Consider the following 18,852-nt stretch of genomic DNA (forward strand, 5'->3'; position numbering starts at 1 on the left):
TTCTATTCTATTCTATTCTATTCTATTCTATTCTATTCTATTCTATTCTATTCCATTCCATTCCATTCCATTCCATTCCATTCCATTCTGTTCTTCCATTCCATTCCATTCCATTCCATTCCATTCCATTCCATTCCATTCCATTCCATTCCATTCCATTCCATTCCATTCCATTCCAAAGTTCTCTTTCTCAGGCTGACAGCTCTGAACACAGACACCAAATTAAACCTTCTAACTTCAGTTCCTTCTGAACCAGCAGCAGCTGCAAGAGATTCCCCCCCAGAGAGCACTGAAAAAAAAATTGCAGTAAACAGGTTTGGGAAGTGTTGGCATACACAGGAACACAGAGAGACACACAAAGAATGTACAAGAAACACAGTCATGGTTTTGTAATTCTTGCCTTTAATTACTTCAGCATGTGGGTTTGTCTTGCTATTCAGCTTTGCCCTTTCCACTGCAATCTGTCTTAGGAAACTTGCACAAAGAAACATTCTTCCTAGACCAGGACACAAACCAGACACAAATGCACAAGGGTTGTTTTTTTATTTGCAGTTGTCTTAAGCCTTGCTTTCTTAAGAGAGAAAGTGTATTAAAAAGTGATTATGCAATCAGATCAAGTATCTGATGGGGAGATGCACTGAGACCAGAAGACTCCATGATGGAAGAACATGACTAATCTGTAACAGAAACTACACTGCAGTCCAACCTATTCATGAGCTGGGAGTGACAGAAGATCAGCTGCTCAAATAACTTTGTTGTCTGCACCGTGCTGTCCAAACAGCACAGAAGAAAAGCCAGTGTTTTATGGTTTCACTTGTGGCAAAACTGAGGCCTTTGGGAAGAAATGATAAAACTCAGAGGTCAAAACAGATAAGGATTCACTCACTGCCCCCTCCCCCTTCAGCTCATGAAAACTTGAGATTCTTCAGCCCATGAAAACTTGAGACTCTTCAGCCCTTTGTCTCAAGAAAGCAAAAAAGAAACACTAGAAAAGGCTAGAGTATGACATACTTAATAAGCAATTCAAAAGGTACAAAGATGAAGGGTCACAAGGTAAAGAACAGCTACAGAAGCCTGGGAATAAAACCACACTGTGAAGGCATCACACACAGACACGCAGGTGGTAGCGAGATCCTCCTCTGCCGCTCAAAGGAGCTGACAATTAAGGTCAGCATAGATAACATGCATTATCTAACAGGCTCCAGAATATCAAATCACCTTCAATTCTTGAATATAAAAGAACTCAAGACTTAGGAGTTCAGAAACTTCAGAGGACAAAGCCTGCAGGTAGCCTGAAATCCTACAACTGGGAGGGGAGTGGGGGGAAATTGAAGTAATTGTGCTGGTAGGAAATACATGGTGTGATACAATGGGATTTCTACCTGTCCCCAGGCCTCTTCCAGCCCCAAAAGTTCTGTTTCATGTTTCAGGTTTGTGTGGGCAAGTGGTGATTGCTACAACCTTGGTACTGGTGAAAGAGAACCTGACAGCAGAGGCTGCTGCCTGCGGCCTAGCTGCTCAAAGGAGTCAGGAAAACAGGGTGAAAAGAAATGTTGTGGAAGGAACTTTTGGTTAAGCAGACACTAGTTTTTGTAATCTGCTGTCAAAGGACTCAGGTGAATCTGCTGAATTTAGCCTTAAGGTTCCACACAGAGAAAATGCAGTGGGAAGTCCAGTGCTCATGTAGGGTGAGGTGAGCAAGTCACTGCTGCAAGTGGGAAAGAAATCTCCACGTCAGCGTCACCCCCGTGACTCCTTTTTTCCCCCCCTCTCCCCCTCTCTCTCACTTTTAAGGACAGCTGCTGGACTTTGCTAGATGTGAATCATTTTGCACTCCACAGCTGAGGACACAGGCCCTGTGAGCTAGGTGCAAGTTGCCCTAGAACCGCCATGCAATGTGCATGAGAAACCAGCGTTAGGCAGGGGGGCGAACACTTCCTACCACAACACCTACAGCCCGTGGCAATGGAGGTGGCTGAGCATGCTGAAAAGTAATAGTCCACAGTTAAAATGTCATTTTCCATAGGAAAAATGTTCCCTGTACCTAGCAGCAAATCTAGGAATACAGAAGTGATCTAAGCAGATGCAAACAATTGCAGCCACAAACTACCAAAGTATCTCAAACAAACCAAAAGGAAACGGAACAACTTGAAACAAAAACACACAACCCTTCACTCCAGACAAGCCACCCTACTGAAACAGCCTCTCAGCAAAAATAAAGAGTACAACTCATGGTTAAAACATGACACACCACAGAGCTATCCAGCTAATAAAAAAACAACACCCCCAAACCCAACCAAACCAACCCCAAACCCCCAAACGAAAACCAAAAACACCGGCCGAAGTTTACAAACAGGATACAAACAAGATTTCCCTCTGGCAATAAGGACATTGGATAAAAAGTGAGGGAATATGCTGTGGTAATATCTACAGGGAGGTGCTGGTTCTCCTCTGCCCACTGCCTTCACTCCCAGGATACAAAGAGATTTCCCTCTGGCAATAAGGACATCGGATAAAAAGTGAGGGAATATGCTGCGGTAACGTCTACAGAGAGGTGGTGTTTCTCCTCTGCCCGCTGCCTCCACTCCCAGCAGCTCTTGGTTTGAGCTCATTTGCAGTTCTTTGGGTTGTTTGTTTTCTTTTACACATGTGCTCTTTGCTTGTAGACAGAGAACTTGCTTTTGTCTGCACAGAATAGAACACCCAGGAAGCAAGTGAGGAGAGGTCAAGCTTCTGGCTGGTCTATTTCTTCGCTGTCACATCAACTAAGCCAGCTGCAGATCTTATGGCAAGTTCAAGAAGTTTCTATCTCAGAGGCCTCTTCTATGAAATTAGCAACAGGACTGAGGAGCAAGAGTGGGAACAGTTTATAGTCTCCATTCCCATCTTCTGAGAGCAGAGGTGGATCACTCATTCCCAGAGCATCCAGAGGCTCAGCCTGGCTGGCTGGAGCTGCTAGTGGCAAGTCAGTTCCGCTCCCTGAGGGAGCAGGAAGAGCAGGTTTTTCCTCCAGGGTGGGCAGCAGAAGGTCTTTTGGATCCTCTGTCTTCCCTGCAGCTTCACTGGAAGGTAGCTCTTCAAATAATGAAAGCAGAGGATTGGCCCTGTACTGTATCAGCTGCATATCTGAGGGAAAACAGACAGTTTAAACTCCAGGCTCCTGTGTCACACAAGGGAAGGCTCTTACTCAAGATAAGGAAAACTGGAGAGGCTGCTTCAAAACCTGGTTTGATTAAAGAAAACCACACAGCTGAGCTCTGACAGACTACATCCACAGCTGCAGCAGGGGAGCCAAGGCTCCTGTGGCTGTTAAGATCAGCATCTGAAGCACACTCCAAGCCCCTAACACACATGGCATGCAATGGCAGCACTGAAGTGGTACAATGGGTGGCACTGCATTTGGGGGAGGGGTTGTAGCCCATGGAGGAGACACTTCCAAAGGACATCTGCAGTTCTGCTCCCTACTGTGGCACTCTGTCACGTGTAAGCAAAGGGAAACAGTTAACACCAACACGGGGCACAGGATGGGGCCTCCTAAGACTGAGGCACAGCTTCATCGAGATCAGAGGAACATTCCAGTCTTCACAAGCATTTTAAGCCCAGACCACAGGAGGAGATAAACCATATTACAGGCTACAACAATTCCAATTCAACATAAAGTTTTGGAGGAGTTTGTCACAGCTCTCAGTGTTCCTTCTTGCCCACCTTTGCTTCCTGCTGTTTCTCTCTCACTGGCTCCCAGATCTTCACTGCTCTCTGCCAAGTCTGAAATCTGAATGAAAATGCAGAGAGTGAGACAGAATACACCACAACCACCCCAAAATCCATGTCCCCACTGACTGATTAACAACTTAAAGGAGAAAGGAGGAGGGAAGAGAAATTAAAACAGTTGACCAGTGAGCCCATTGTGGCACCTGAGGGCCAGCAAACAGGAGCCCTCAGAAGGTGGCAAGGTGAACTACAGACAAACTTAACTTAAAGCCAAATAGGCCCCTGACCAGAAAATACCTTCCAAAGCAGAACAATTAGTTCAGTCTGTATTGTTGGAGTAACACTGCTGAACATGAGTTCACTGAGTGTATTACTGCAGGTAGGAACATAAGACTTGGAATGATCTTGAGAACCTACTTGAGTTCTCTAATGCCAACAGTGATAACTGAAAACTTCAAGTCATCAGGACTAGATAGAATGGCAGTTTCACCCTGGGCCATCACTCCAGTCCCTGCCCTCAAACTGCATCACCCAAAAGCTCTCAGCATTGTGCTAACCCTCCCCACTATAGAAGAAACTCTTACTCTTACATTTTCCATACCAGGGGAGGTTTCCATCAAGCTCATATCCAGGGCTGGCAGCTCAGGATTAAATGACTGAAAATGAAGAGAGACTGGATGTCAGATAATGAAGTTCTTAATTAAAAGTTCAGAGAGCTCCCCAGCACATCACTCCACTCACTGCAGCACAGGGAAGGTGGCTCAGAGCTATGTATTTTCAACCTGTGGCAGTGAACAGGTCACAGGAGAAGAAAAGGACACTGCATTTCCAAGTGATTTAGGTATATGGCTGAGTTCCATTCTATATCATGAAGCATAATCAAACACATAGTCAGGACATGATCATATGTGACAAAGGCTTGAGAAGTGAGCCCAATTTACTTCCTCCTCCTTCCCCTTCAGTTACACATAACAGAAACACTAGATGAACCTTCTGCGCTGTCAGACTCCTACCCTGACTCTGTATCGTTCCACAGCTATTTGCTTTGCAGGATTTCCCCCTCTCCTGCCCAGCAGAAGATGGAGCAAACCAGTAGAACTTGATGACACAACCTGAATTGGTTATCCTTTGCAGAAAGCAGAGAAAGTGAAGAGAGACTCACATCACTGAAGGCTTCAGAACCAAAGCTGTACTGCTTCCCAGACAGCATCGCTTGCAGCTCCTCAAGGCTGGCATCAATGCAGTTGAGAAAGTCCTGAATCTCTTCTCTGCAGAGACAACAGGATCCAGCACTGTCAGAAATGGCCAGCACTTAGGGCCTACTGCTGCACCATGAGGCAGGAAGAACTCTCAGACATGATCTGCTAACCTCTCAGTTATTACTGCTGCAGGGCAAGGTGAAAGCTGAACCAGAACAGCTTATTGTCAGATGAATGAAACCACAATCCTGGGCCACGTGTCACGGTCCAGCTCTTTGGAGGACAGGTACAAGGAAGGCTGAACAGTGAGTATAATAACAGTTATCACAGCAAAAAGCAGTTCCTACTTCCCTACCCACTTCCTCCTTCATTTTACTGTCTTTGGAATGGTCTCAGATCCCAGACTACAATCCAATGCCTGCTTAAATTAAGCAGATGTCCTGGGGACAATAAATGGTAAGCAAAGGGCTGGAAATAATCTGGATCTGAGGAAACACTCCCTGTTCTGAGCCATCACAGAATGGTTTGGGCTGGAAGGGACCTCCAAAGGTCATCTAGTCCAACCCCCCTGCAGTCAGCAGGGACATCCTCCATGAGAGCAGGTTGCTCAGAGCCTTGTCGAGCCTGACCTTGAGTATCTCCAGGGATGGGGCCTCAACTACCTTCCTGTTGCAGTGTTCCACCACCCTCATGGTGCAGAACCTGTTCCTAATGTCCAATCTAAATCTCTTCTCTAATTTCAAACCACTGCCCTTCATCCTACCACTAGAGGCCTTTGTAAACAGTCCTTCTGCAGACGTTTCCAAGGACAGTCAGTGATGTGGAAAGGAATGTGCATACATGGTGTCAGCACTGAACTCTGCTCTCTGCTGCATGCTGATTCATATTAGATCTAAGGAAGAGGCTCTTGACTGTGAGGGTGGTGAGGCATTAGAACAGGTTGTCCAGAGGGGTGGTGGATATCCCATTCCTGCTCAAGATGAGGCTGGATGTGGTTTTGAACAACCTTCATAGTGGACAATGCCCCTGTCTATGGCAGAGGGGTTGTACTAGGTGATCTTTAAGGCCCCTTCCAACCTAAACCATGCTATGATTCCATGATTCAGGACCTTCAGGTTGCACTCAGTGCTCTGACACATCACTTCAGGACTTCCTGCCTGAAGTTAACCACAGCAGAAGAGCTGGCAGGAGAAAGAACTAAGGTTTGTTCCTTGATGCAGCTGACCCTGAGGCCACACATATGATACAGCTCCAGGGCCAGGGCAGAGCTGGAAACTCTAGGAAATCAATATATACGATAAAAAAAAGCTAATTCACTGTGTTCTGCTAAACACACCCTCCAAAACTTTGACAAGATCCCACAAAATGACAAGAGCACAACAGTTTCCAGAAACAAGTGAATACCTGTCCAGCAAAGGATCGCTTTGGTTCCCAGAGCTGTTCTCATTCAAGATGGAGTCAATCACTGACACAGGGTCTTCTGGAGTGTTAGGCTGTGCAGTATGGAGCTCCACAGCAGCATTTCCTGGTTCACTGGGTTTGCTGACATCATTTATATGAACTGGTGGGATGGGCTCTGCACAGTTTAACTCGTTCAGCTGCGACACTTGACAAAGAGGTAAGCCAGGATCCAGCGCTGCCTGCATCTCTCTACAGCACAGAGACAAACAACACACAGGAGAGAATTCATCACCTCTGTTACCACTCATGGCAAGTTTAGCATCTCAAATCTTAATACAGGGTAAGGTCAAGCCAGTCAAGAGCTCAAACCACTGACTGGTCTTTAGGCAAAAGAAGGGAAGTCCCTTCCTAAAGGCCCATGAAGAACCTTTTATTACAGCCTATACATGCTGCATGTCTCAGAACACAGCATCCCATTTTGCTGGGCCAAGAGCAGCAAAATACTGCATGGAAATCTGACAGCAAGGAAACTCCCAGCATTGTGTCTCTGGAAATAAAAAGATTCCAAACTGGCTCATATTTCACTCTGGATGTGATGATCTCCTATCCATTGTGGGGTGTGCCGGCCCATGGCAGGGGGGTTGGAACTAGATGATGCTTGTGGTCCCTTCCAACCCTGAATGATGCTATGATACTATGATGATACTATGATTTCAATCACAGGGTGCAATCTGAGTGAGCAATTTGGGAGTGCTGTGCTGACTGCCTGCTTTTTGGTTTCACTGCAATGGGTTTGCACAAGAATCTGGTGCCACACAAAAGAACACCTTCCCTTCAGCACTGCTTAGATACAGTATTAGCCACAGTAGTGCTGAAACTAGAGATAAAACCCACCTACCTTGGTTGGTCTGTGAGTAACCTCCATGCCTTTTGGACTCTGTTAGTAACCTACACATAAATTCAGGTCACTAATCAGCTGAGAAGTTAAGTATGTGCTTATTTGTTGAATGAACAGAAAGGCCTCAGCAAATGAAACCTGCAGTGCCAACCAGCTTGCCAGGCCTTCAGGCACTGCTGAAGAGACATAAGCTCTTAAAAAGCTTTGCAGCTCACAACCAATGCTCCATGCTGTCAAAAGGCAGTCTACACACTGGCCTGTCATGGATAAGCAGAGTGAAAATTCAGAGTGGCTGAGTTCAGATGGATCACTCATGGCAATGCCTAAAGCTGCACCAGGGGAGGTTTAGGCTGGATGTTAGGAAGAGATTCTTCCCAGAAAGAGAGATTGGCCATTGGAATGTGCTGCCCAGGGAGGTGGTGGAGTCACCATCCCTGGAGGTGTTTAGGAAGAGACTGGCTGGGGTGCTTGGTGCCATGGTTCAGTTCATTAGATGGTGTTGGGTGATAGGTTGGACTCAATGATCTTGAAGGTCTTTTCCAACCTGGTTAATTCTGTATTCTGCATCATCACTAACTAGTTAATGACCTAGGCATAAATATTTCACACCCTTTAAACCTACCTGGCTTTGCCACTTGTGTGTGCCACAGCGAGGAGTCCGTCAGTGGCATTTTCCAGGGTGTCTGTGACATCTCGGATGATGAGACCTGAACCATTTCCATCCTCATCATCTGCATGATGCTCAGAAAAAGCCATCTGCAGGGCAGACAGACAGCATGAGTAACCCAAAAGGTCTGCCTTGCTTGATAGGAAGCTCCAGTTTTCCTGGCAGCCTCTCTTTCCTGTTTCACCTTTGACTCGTCGCACTGATTGACATGATTTTACAGACAGAGCAATGCTTTAAAGCTGTCCAGTTTGAAATAGAGACAGATTGTGTGAGATTAGGATATTCACAGTTACAAGGAAGAATCACAGCATTACAGAACGTTAGGGGCTAGAAGAGACTGATCCAAAAATCAATTCAAAGCAGAATCACTTAGGGAAGGCTGCACAGGAAGGCATCCAGGTGGGCTTTCAATGTCTCCAGAAAAGGAGACCCCACAACCTCTGAGCAGCCTGTGCTCCAGCACACTCACAGTAAAGAAATGTCTCCTCAGTACTCAGTACTCTTCTTTACTCACAGTAAAGAAATGTTGAGGTAGAACCTCCTGTGTTTTAGCTTGTACCTGTTGTTCCTTGTCCTATCACTGAGCACCACCAAAAAAGTGACCATCACCTTCTTTTTGACACCCACCCCTCAGATATTTAGTAAGATCCCCTCTCAGCCTTCTCAAGACTCAACAGCCCCTGTTCTCTCATCTTTCTCCATAGGAGAGATCCCTGTGTCCTGCCCAGTCCCTGGGAGGATCTGACTTACTGCTTGGCCGCTCTCCACAGGAATCCGAACATACTGCCGACTGTACTTGGAAGGTGAAGCACCTGCAGCATCTGTCAGAGACCTGAGACACAACACAGCTTTAGTAAATAAATCCCCAGCAAAAGGCTGTAGCAAAGCCAAATGTGTGCAGCAGTGGTCAGATCATTCCTTCACTCATAATGAACCTGATGCTTGGAACTGGTTTTAGTGTACTGCAGACAGGCTGCAGGCTAAACACGCTCCTCAATTTGAGCAAGCCAGCTGCATTTGGACACTTTGAGTCACCTTCTGCTATTTCTGATCTGGGTGCCCTTTGCAATTTAAACTGTATAGTATATTCTCTTCCCACCCATGTTTTTAGTGGTAGAGAGAAAAATCTTTACTGCATGCTTTATCCAACTTCCAGCAGCTTTGTCAGGTTCGAATACACCAGCGACAAAAAGGTTCTTCACGAGCTCTAAGCATCTTGCCTTTCAGAAGCTGATTTATCCCTGCACTTCACATCTGACACTGACTGGTGACCTATCCAGCAATTACCTTTTCCTTTTGACCCCAACAATATAATTTCCTCGCATCAAACTCAGTATAAATTGAAGAATCTAGAAGAGAAAAACAAGAGAAAGCAAAAAGCAGGCGGTCAGCACGGTGCTCCTCAATTGCTCCTTCAGATTGCACCCTGTGATTGAAATGGACAGGCAAATTAAAACTCCACTTGTGCTCATGTCTTAAAAAAACAAACAACCCCCAACATGACAGTTACAAAGGGCATTGAAAAATTCTTCCACTTGGACAAGTTGTTGTTCTTGGAAGTACTGTAACACCGTTAAAGTCACCAGAGGGTTCCGGACCAGAAACAGTCAAGGCATCAAGCAGAGAAAATTTGTTCCAGTGCAGAAGCTCCTATAGTTTCTGGGTTCCAAGATGATTTCTTGAGTGGTCTAAGTCCCAGATCTTTCACAGACTCCATTCCACGTGCCTGCAATCTCTCTCTTTAGGCTCCTGTGAGCGTGCACTGCCTCCAGCCCCACGCTTACCCCAGTTACTGATTTCTCTCCAAGTAAGGTTCACTGAGATCTCCAACACACTGAAAGCCTTTCCACTACCACTTCAGCCCTCAGCGTTTTGCTCGTGGGGTTTTTTTATTGCTGTGCTACTTTTGTGAGGCTCAGGAACTGTGAACATTTTCTGTATGCTGTATTAATACAGCCTGTTCAGCTCTGTGTCATTTGTCATTCTACATAAGCAAAGAGTGCCAGCAAGTATCGCAGAGGCAGGAGTAAGGATGGTAGCACTGAAGATGCTGCAATGGTACCTTAGACAGCAGCTTCTGTTGTTGACTGTGCTTCTGCCTTAGAACTGCCACTTCTTTCCACAGGGCCTTATTTTCTCTGCAATGCAGAATAAATCAGAAGACAGAGGATGAACAGAGTTTACTTGATATGCTCTAGTTTTACAGCTTTCAAACTTTCACAGTACCTTGCAGGACCAATGGCAATATTCCTTCTGTGAGTAGCTAACCATCAGTTAATCTGAGCCACTGGCCTGAACTCTGGGTTCAATTAATTCCATTTGCCCTCAGGCAGGACCAAACACTCCCTAATAAGGATGCTCTCATCTTCTGCTGCTCCACCAACAACCTTGATCTGAGGTACTCCCTCAAAGCCTTAGAATAAAGACTCGGTGTTTGGAAGCAGCCTAACACAGGCCACCTCAGAACACGTTCAAAGTTTGTTTCTGAGGGTGAGCTTTGTGAGTTTGTTTTAAGGAACAGAGGGAGTGGAGTGAAGGTATCTCCTGACTTTAGTCAACATCTGCTTGCATACCAATGATCTGAACATATTACCAGTGCCTACACAAAAAGAATCTGAGGGAACAGAGATGAGGACCTGCAAAGCTCACTTCCAATTAGACAGAAACCCAAAGGCTACTCTTCCCTCACTGCATCTGACCCTCTGGAGAACATGCTTGGGCGTTCCTGAATAATTTCTGCAGGTGATGGCAACCAAAATGAAATCTCAAGGCAGTCAGCAAACTCCCAGTCTCACTCTCTGCTCTGCAACTGAATTACAAAGACAAACTTGAGACCCAGAACATTGTGTGGGGTGGATTGAGAATTCTTAGAGGGGGGGAAAATGGCTTCACCTGTTTGCAGTTGAAATGAACCCACATTTAGAGTCAAGCTCTCTCAGGTAAAGCAACATTCAAAACATAGATGCCTGTGAAACACACAGAGTCTACCTCTTCATGTTAGCCAGCCTGACATCCATGTTGTTCTGCTGCTCTCTCATTTCTTGGACTTCAGAGAGCACCTTGTGCAAATCCTCCGCACAGACCTTGAGATCCTCAGTCCTTACTGCAGATACCTACAACAGGACCAAGTAATACATGACTTACTATGAACAGGGCCTTGCAGACCTCTTTCTGCAGGAGCAGTGCAGTCTGTAGAAGAACAGGGACAAACTCTATCAGAGGATTGGGTAACACCACAACTCTTGTGCCACAAACCATGGGGACTGCTGTAGATGGCAGGCCCCAGGACAGCCTGCACTGCATGCACAACCACAAGACGTCAATAACACATGGGAACACCACTGTGCACAGGAGATTCACCACTGTCATCCATGATAAAACCTTTCACTGTTGGAACATGGCCTTCCCTGGGGGGGGGTTCTCTGACAGGTCTAGTGGCAGCTTGCCCTCTAGTGTCAAGGAGCAAGACACCAGCCAAGAGCAAAACACAGAACTGATAGTGGAGCAAGAACAGGATAATCATATTCCTCTTGGCTGTGGGTCAATCTGCCAGCACAGGAGGAACAAATTCAGATGAAGTTACTGGGGGCAAGATGTCCAATTCAGTGCATCCTACTCCACTTGAAAATTTGTCTCACAGCACCAGAACTGCAGAGCCTCATATCGATGTTTCTCTTATTACCTCTCTGCTCAGTGACATTCCAAAGCAATGGAGACTTGTCTCCTGAAAGTCAGAGCCCAAAATGCTCTTCTGCCCACACCAGAATCCTTGGGTGCCACCTCTTCAAAGGATGGTGGGTGAGTCAATAAAAAGTTCACTCTCCATCCCACACTTGCACCTTCTGATTTCTTCAGCAGCTCTCTTGGGTGGTGGCTTTGGTGGCTAACATGCAATGCAGGATTGTGAAACAGACCTGGTGCATCACACATTGGAATGACAGGACCAGGTTCTGTGAACATCACTTGAAAAATCCTTCAGCCAAACACTGAACAGAACTGGACCAAGGTCTTCACAGAGTTGTTAGCCATTGGAATGTGCTGCCCAGGGAGGTGGTGGAGTCACCATCCCTGGAGGTGTTCAAGAGAGGATTGGATGTGGCACTTGGTGCCATGGTTTAGTAGTCATGAGGTGTTGGGTGACAGGTTGGACTTGATGATCTTTGAGGTCTCTTCCAACCTTATTGATTCTATGAAATGAGACCCATGGTTGTCTGATTTCTCCTCAACACAGCACCTCGCTGTGGGGAAGGCACTCAAAGTATGCAGGCAGCAGGTAGAAAATGCCAAATGCAGTCAGCCTGCTTCTAAAAAAAGGACTAGAATTAAAACATTCTGTCCAAGTGCCAGGAACTGCTCCTTCAGTCTCTAACTGGGTAATAAGAGTGTCAAGATTGAAGCACAGCAGCAGAGCTAAAGCTAAAAAGGACTAGACAAATAGGCAAGGATGGATGGTGAAACCTTGGGAGATGTTACTGCAGCCTTTCAGTATTTAAAGGGGCCTATAAGAAGCATGGGGAGAGACTTTTTAGCAGGTCCTTTTGTGACAGGATGAGGGCTGATGGTTTGAAACTAAAAGAGGGGAGATGTAGATAAGGAAGACCTTTTTAATGCTGAGGGCTGTGAGACACAGGCCCATGTTGTTCAGAGAGGTGGTAGATGCCCCAGTCCTGGAAACATTCCTGCTGAGGTTAGATGAGACTCTTGAGCAGCCTGATCTACTTGGAGATGCCCCTGCTCACTACAGGGAGGTTGGACTAAAGGACCTTTAAAGGTTCCTTCCCACCAAACCCTTCCCACTCTTATGAAGTCTTGCCTTCAGCTCTGCATTCCTGTTAGAGACTTGAAATGCAGTTTATGGCAAGTACCAGAACTTGACTCCATTCCAGACGGAAAAAGAGCAGGAAAAACTCTGGAATGTTTTGCAAGAAATCACCCCACATTTCCTGTGCAACAGAGAGAAATGCACTCTCTGTTAAACACTTTTCCTATGAACATCCTTGGCACCAACTGAGCTTTTGTCTTTCCATCTAGAGCACTCCACCCAGCACAACACCCATGGGACACGCGGTGCCGTACGTAACACCACCCTGACTGCCCCGACACGGCAGGCGGGCGAGCGTGCCAGGACTGGCTGGTGATGACAGCAGCAGGGAGGAGCACAGGCCCGAGCCAGAGAGGCAACTGCAAGGCTCTGTCTAATCAATTCTGATTCTGAGCAGACACAGCTCAGTGAAGAATCAATCAAAACACAATTGTGCCTCTCCAGCCCACCCTGTGTTTTTATTAACTTGGGCGATGCAGCCACCACATTACGAGGTCCTAAAAAGATTCTGCAGCTCAGGTGTCAACATGACATATCATGATACTCTCTTCCTCTGGCAGCCAGGATATTATGGGCTGTAATGTGCCAACAGAGGGTAAATTATCTGTGCAGAAACAGGTCAGACAAGGCCTGGATGTACAAATAAGAACCGGAAGGCACTAACACAGACGGAGCTCAGCGGCAACAGTTTTGGGGGAGCAACAAAACCTGTGTGAGCTTGCCCAAACCACCTGATCAGCTCCAGTAAGCACCAGGGGGGAATGTATTCTCTTATTTCACTCTGAAAACTCTTTGCTACTCTACTGTGCTGGCAGAATTCAAGACCATGGCAAGTTGGAATCCTGTGGAAAAAGGGCTCTAGGTTGAGAGCTCTGGAGAAGGTGGTCCCGCTACAGCGCACTGCTGAACAACAGCTGGGTGTGTTTTGTCCGAGAGCTGAGATGAGCAGGTATCATAGTAGTGTCATAGTATCAGTCAGGGTTGGAAGGGACCACAAGGATCAGCTAGTTCCAACCCCCCTGCCATGGGCAGGGACACCCCACACTAGATCAGGCTGGCCAGAGCCTCATCCAGCCTGGGCTTAAACACCTCCAGGTATGGGGCCTCAACCACCTCCCTGCACAACCCATTCCAGGGCTTCACCACTCTCACGGTGAAGAACTTCCTCAAGGTCAAGCCAAGTATCAGACTGACATTCAAGAGGGAGTTAAAGGCTTGCATTACCATACACAATCTTTGTTCTCATGGCATTTTTGGCAGCTGTAAAGCATCTGAAACCCCCAGACACACTCTTGGTAAGCTTTTCAGGACAAAGTGAAGCGAGTGCAGGCTTTGGCCTTACCTTGCGCTTGATGTTTTCCAGCAGATGTGCCTTGCCTTGCTTGAAGAAAGGGTGCTGGAACTCAATGACTGAGCTTCTCTCTGCTGTAATCATGCCATTCTCAAGAGCAATCACCTTCCTGAATCCATCTGTGGAGAGGTAGTCACAAAGTCATTTCTTCCAGTTCAAAGCTGACTGTTACAACACAAAGCTAAAGAAAACCCCAAGGCTACTGAAATACCTTCAGCACTACAGTTACTGGGAGCAGAAGCCACAAAACCCCAGCCCAAGCTGCTTTGCTTTGGTGCTAAAGGATTTGACTCCTCCAATCTTCACAGCTAGAGAAGACATCCACACCACAGAACGACCTCACAGGCTGTACCAACAGCGAGCGTGGCAGAGGTCAGCTAGTGCCTTCAGGCAAGGAGGAGATGTCCAAATAATCACAGAAGTTAGGTAGGAATTAAATTTATTAGGACATCTTGACCAAAATTGTGTCCCAGTGAAGCAGTGGAATGGTGCCCCTTCCCTTTCAGGCCTTTAACCCTAACACAACTACATATCAGAACAAAGGCTGTCAGGTACCACCAGAGAATAACCTAAGGCAAAGAAATTCCTTCTCATGCTGTGCAAATACAAGCACACAGGGTACCTTCTCCATACCATCAGACAAGACAGTGCAGCTCTGTTTCCATCACTGCTTCAAAAACACAGGGCAGATGCAACACAGAGCTGACAGACAATCCCTATCTCCCCCTGTTCAAGTCTGTAGTACAGTTAATGTATTCCAGTTTCGCTGCACCCCAACAGTGCTATCTTTAGAGAACTTTACTCCAAGCTAGGATAAGTCCAGCAGGACCTACTACAGGTTGGGGTCAGAGTGGCTGGAGAGTGGCCAAGCAGAAAGGGACCTGGGGGTACTGGTTGACCATAGGCTGAACAAGAGCCAGCAGTGTGCCCAGGTGGCCAAGAAGGCCAATGGCATCCTGGCCTGCATCAGGAATAGTGTGGCCAGCAGGAGCAGGGAAGTCATTGTGCCCCTGTACACCACACTGGCTAGGCCACACCTTAAGTCCTGTGTCCAGTTCTGGGCTCCTCAGATGAGGAAAGATGTTGAGTTGCTGGAAGGTGTCCAGAGAAGGGCAACAAAGCTGGGGAGGGGTCTGGAGCACAGACCTGTGAGGAGAGGCTGAGGGAGCTGGGGTTGCTTAGCCTGGAGAAGAGGAGGCTCAGGGGAGACCTTCTTGCTCTCTACAACTACCTGAAGGGAGGTTGTAGCCAGGTGGGGGTTGGTCTCTTCTCCCAGGCAACCAGCACCAGAACAAGAGGACACAGTCTCAAGCTGTGCCAGGGGAGGTTTAGGCTGGATGGTAGGAAGAAGTTCTTCATAGAAAGAGAGATTGGCCATTGGAATGTGCTGCCCAGGGAGGTGGTGGAGTCCCCATCCCTGGAGGTGTTTAGGAAGAGACTGGATGGGGTGCTTGGTGCCATGGTTTAGTTGATTAGATGGTGCTGGGTGACAGGTTGGACTCTATGATCTCAAAGGTCTTTTCCAACCTGGCTAATTCTATTCTATTCTAAAAGAAGGCAGCCCTTGCAGTCTATGACTTCACAGGAGTATTGGCATTTTGGCATTTACCTTTGCCACAAGACTGATAACTGCTGGTTTGCTTTACCTTTTGACACCCCAGTGATGGAGTCTCAACCCCCGACACAAACAGCAGCACCCACTTTCTGTCACATGGCTAAGTGTTTTCTCTCTCATGGCTGACAAAAATCAGCTGGAGATCAGGCAAACCCACTGGGCAAGGACAGGGAGCTCCTCCTCCTTAGTTTGGAACAGATGAGGCAGCCATCTCTGTGGTGTCTGTACAGTCACACAGCTCATAATCTACTGCAAAACAACCGCTCCTGCTGCATGTTGGAGCCCTGCACATTGCACTGGCTCTCTGAATTACCACTCTGCTCCAGCTCCTTTTGTCTGTACATGTTGTACACGTGTTATAGAATGGATGCTACATGATGCTGGCAAGTTGAGCATGGAAAAACAAACCCAGAAACTTAGCCCAGCTTGATCCATCACACGACTGACCTTGCTCCAACACAGCAATGCAGGCAAACTGCATGACCTAGGTGGGGTTTTTTCCCCCCTAGATGCATGGGTGCAGATTAAGACCTTTGTTCTTCTGCCTATGCAGAAGTTTGCTTTTATCACTTCACTTGGATTTGGCTGGGATAGAGTTAACTTGCTCCCTAGAAGCTGGCACGGTGTTGTGGTTTGGATTCAGTGTGAGAATAATGCTGGTAACAGGCTGATGTTTTGGTTGTTGCTAAGTAGCACTTAACCCCAAGTTAAGGATTTTCAATTTCCTGTGCTCTGCCAGTGAGCAGGTGCGGGAGGAGCTGGGAGGGGGCATGGGGAGAGCTGACTCAAACTAGCCAGAGGGATATTCCATATCAAAGGATGTTATGGCCAATACGTAAATGAGAGGAGGGGTAGGGGGGAGTCAGCTGAGAGGGGCTGATTGCTGCTGAGGCATTTGTCAGCAGAGGGCAAGCAACAGCACTGTGCATCACTCATCTTCCTGAGGTTTTAGCTCTTTTTCTTTGTTATGTTCCTTTTCATTACAGTTACTGTCATTTTTACATTATATTTTATTTCAGTAATGGACCTCTTCTAGGAAGAGGGGAATGATTGAGTGGCTGTGTGAGGCTCAGTTGCTGGTTGGGGTTAAACCAGGACACCAATACCACTGGAACCCAGCAAACTCTACCCAAGCCTTAGGTGTTAGCAGATGAAACAGTATTTTTATGGTTGTCTCTTAACAGGCCTCAGAAATGAAACTCAGAAAACAAAGACTAAGCCAAGCTCTGCTGTGATTCTTTCCTTTTGCAAAGCAAACTCAAGACCAGAATTCACATTCTCAGGGATGAAAGGTCTGCCAGGTCAAATGGTTTAAAGCAATGCAGATTGATGCCAAGCAGCACAAAATGCATAAGAGCAGCCAGTGCTTACACATGTTAAGCTGTCGTATGAAGCTGGAGATATTGTTGTGTTTGAAGTACTTGGGGAGCAGCTCCTTGGCAAACCTCTGCTCATCCAGAATGCAGAAGTTCTCACCATTCTAGGAAATAAGCAGAGAGACAAGTCAGAGACCAAGCACAGCTTTCCTAAGGTGTTGCTCAGAAGTCAATACCATAAATCAACAGAGACAGATCCTGCAACGGGGAAGAACAAAACACTGGCGAAGGGAACTGTCTGTGTGAGCATCTGGGACTGCATTAAGAAGTTTGAGCCCTAAAACACAGTTACACGACACACTCCAGTGGATGCTGTTTGCTGGGGTTTGACTGGGGGCTGTTATCGTTTGAAAGGCCTAAAGGTTTCATCTTAATCCAAAAAAACAACGCTCTGAACCCTATCTGTTGCTCTCCTCCTTCCCAGGACACCGAGCACAACGGAGCCGGTGCCACTAGAGGGCTTTTCCCTGCGCTGCTCAGAGCTGCCCGGCTCCTGACGAGATTCTTCCATTGTATGCACTATGTCACCACCAAAAATAACCAGCAACGCCGGACAGCGGCTGAAAGTTCAGACTGCACAGCCCGCCGGTGAAAACCCTTAACGGCGACACAACCGGTTTCGGATTCATCACATTCACCAGCTCAAACTTCCTGGAAGCGGGCAGCTCTTTCTGTATCACTTTTAGGCTGCTCATAACGAGAACAAAAATGCTGGGTTTCTTCTCATTTTTCTTTCTGTAAAGGCCAAACCTCGGGGCAAAAAAAAAAAAGAGCGGAGAAGCCTACGGACTGACAAATGAGCGGGGACAAAGGCGAGCCCGGTGTTGCTGTCAGATCCCCAGCAGCCTGCACCGCGCAGTGCCTGGGGGCACGTGTGGGCAGCGCGGCCGGCTCCCCCAGCTCGGGGGACACAAAAGGAAAGTTAATTACTTGGTGAGGAGCCTTTTCCGCTCGGCTAATGACGCTATGAGCTACTAACTGGGGACTGGGACACCGGGGCCAGGGCCACTCGGCCCTCACAGATCCCGGTGACTGCCACGCGTGTCCCCGCGCCGCGGCGGGGTCCGGAGCACAGCCCGGCACCGCCACCGCCGCCGCCGCCGCGCCTGTCCCGCCCCCGCTGTCACCCACAGCGGGCTCTCCCCGCCGAAGTGCCGGGGCACGCCGGTACCCCCTGAACACGGATCCCCATGCTTTGGTGGCCTCTGCGCTGGGCCGGACGGGGCTTTTTCTACGCCTCGACCTGCGAGCTTCCCCGGAGAGACGCGGGGCCTCCCCGCCGCCGCCCCAGCGCCGCGCCAGGCCCCACCGCCCCAGGTCCCGCTCCCGCAGCGGGGCCGCGCCGTCACCCGCCCGCAAGGCCTCACGGATCCGGCCCACCTCCCCTCACTCCGGCCCCTGCTTTGTGTCGCCCCGGCCCCACCGCCCCTCACGGCCAGCCCCGACTCCCCGCCCCACAGGCGGCGGTGCCCAGCCGGGCCACGGCCCCGCAAGCTGCCCTCACCCTGCTCCAGCAGATGACGTCGTCGCTCTGCGGATCCTCCACGAGCGCCCAGAGCTTGGCCAGGAAGCCGGGCACCGGGGCGGCGCCGGGGCCCCCGGGCAGCGCCAACCCTTCCCGCATCCTCGGACCGGGCCGGGCCGCGCGCTCATGCAACGGGCCGGGAGGGGCGAAGCGGGCAACGGCGGCGTGACGCTGCGAGGGGCGTGGCCTCCGGAGCGGGGCGGCAGCTCATTGGTGGGTAGCAGCCAGCCCCGCCCCCCGCCGCCCCGGCGGCTGCGAGCGTGACTCTTGTTGTGCTCCCGGGGGAG

At 48.4% G+C, this 18,852-nt stretch overlaps 1 protein-coding gene across 1 annotated transcript; it reads right to left on the minus strand.

Annotated features, from left to right (window-relative positions):
• Positions 1–382: 382 nt before the first annotated feature.
• LOC137450729 (heat shock factor protein 3) lies at positions 383–18,710 on the minus strand. The gene is made up of 13 exons (XM_068157585.1): positions 18,545–18,710; positions 17,036–17,144; positions 14,041–14,168; positions 10,865–10,989; positions 9,939–10,014; positions 9,164–9,225; positions 8,627–8,708; positions 7,832–7,965; positions 6,315–6,560; positions 4,874–4,979; positions 4,302–4,367; positions 3,706–3,772; positions 383–3,126 (listed from the first exon to the last, which is right to left on the minus strand). The coding sequence occupies exons 1-13, from the start codon at positions 18,662–18,664 to the stop codon at positions 2,795–2,797; spliced, it is 1,653 nt and encodes a 550-aa protein (XP_068013686.1). The 5' UTR covers positions 18,665–18,710; the 3' UTR covers positions 383–2,794.
• Positions 18,711–18,852: the final 142 nt, after the last annotated feature.

This window comes from Melanerpes formicivorus, unplaced genomic scaffold (assembly GCF_026170545.1).
Source record: "Melanerpes formicivorus ecotype bairdi unplaced genomic scaffold, bMelFor1.0.p_v2 SCAF_37, whole genome shotgun sequence".
Classification (NCBI taxonomy): Eukaryota; Metazoa; Chordata; class Aves; order Piciformes; family Picidae; genus Melanerpes; species Melanerpes formicivorus.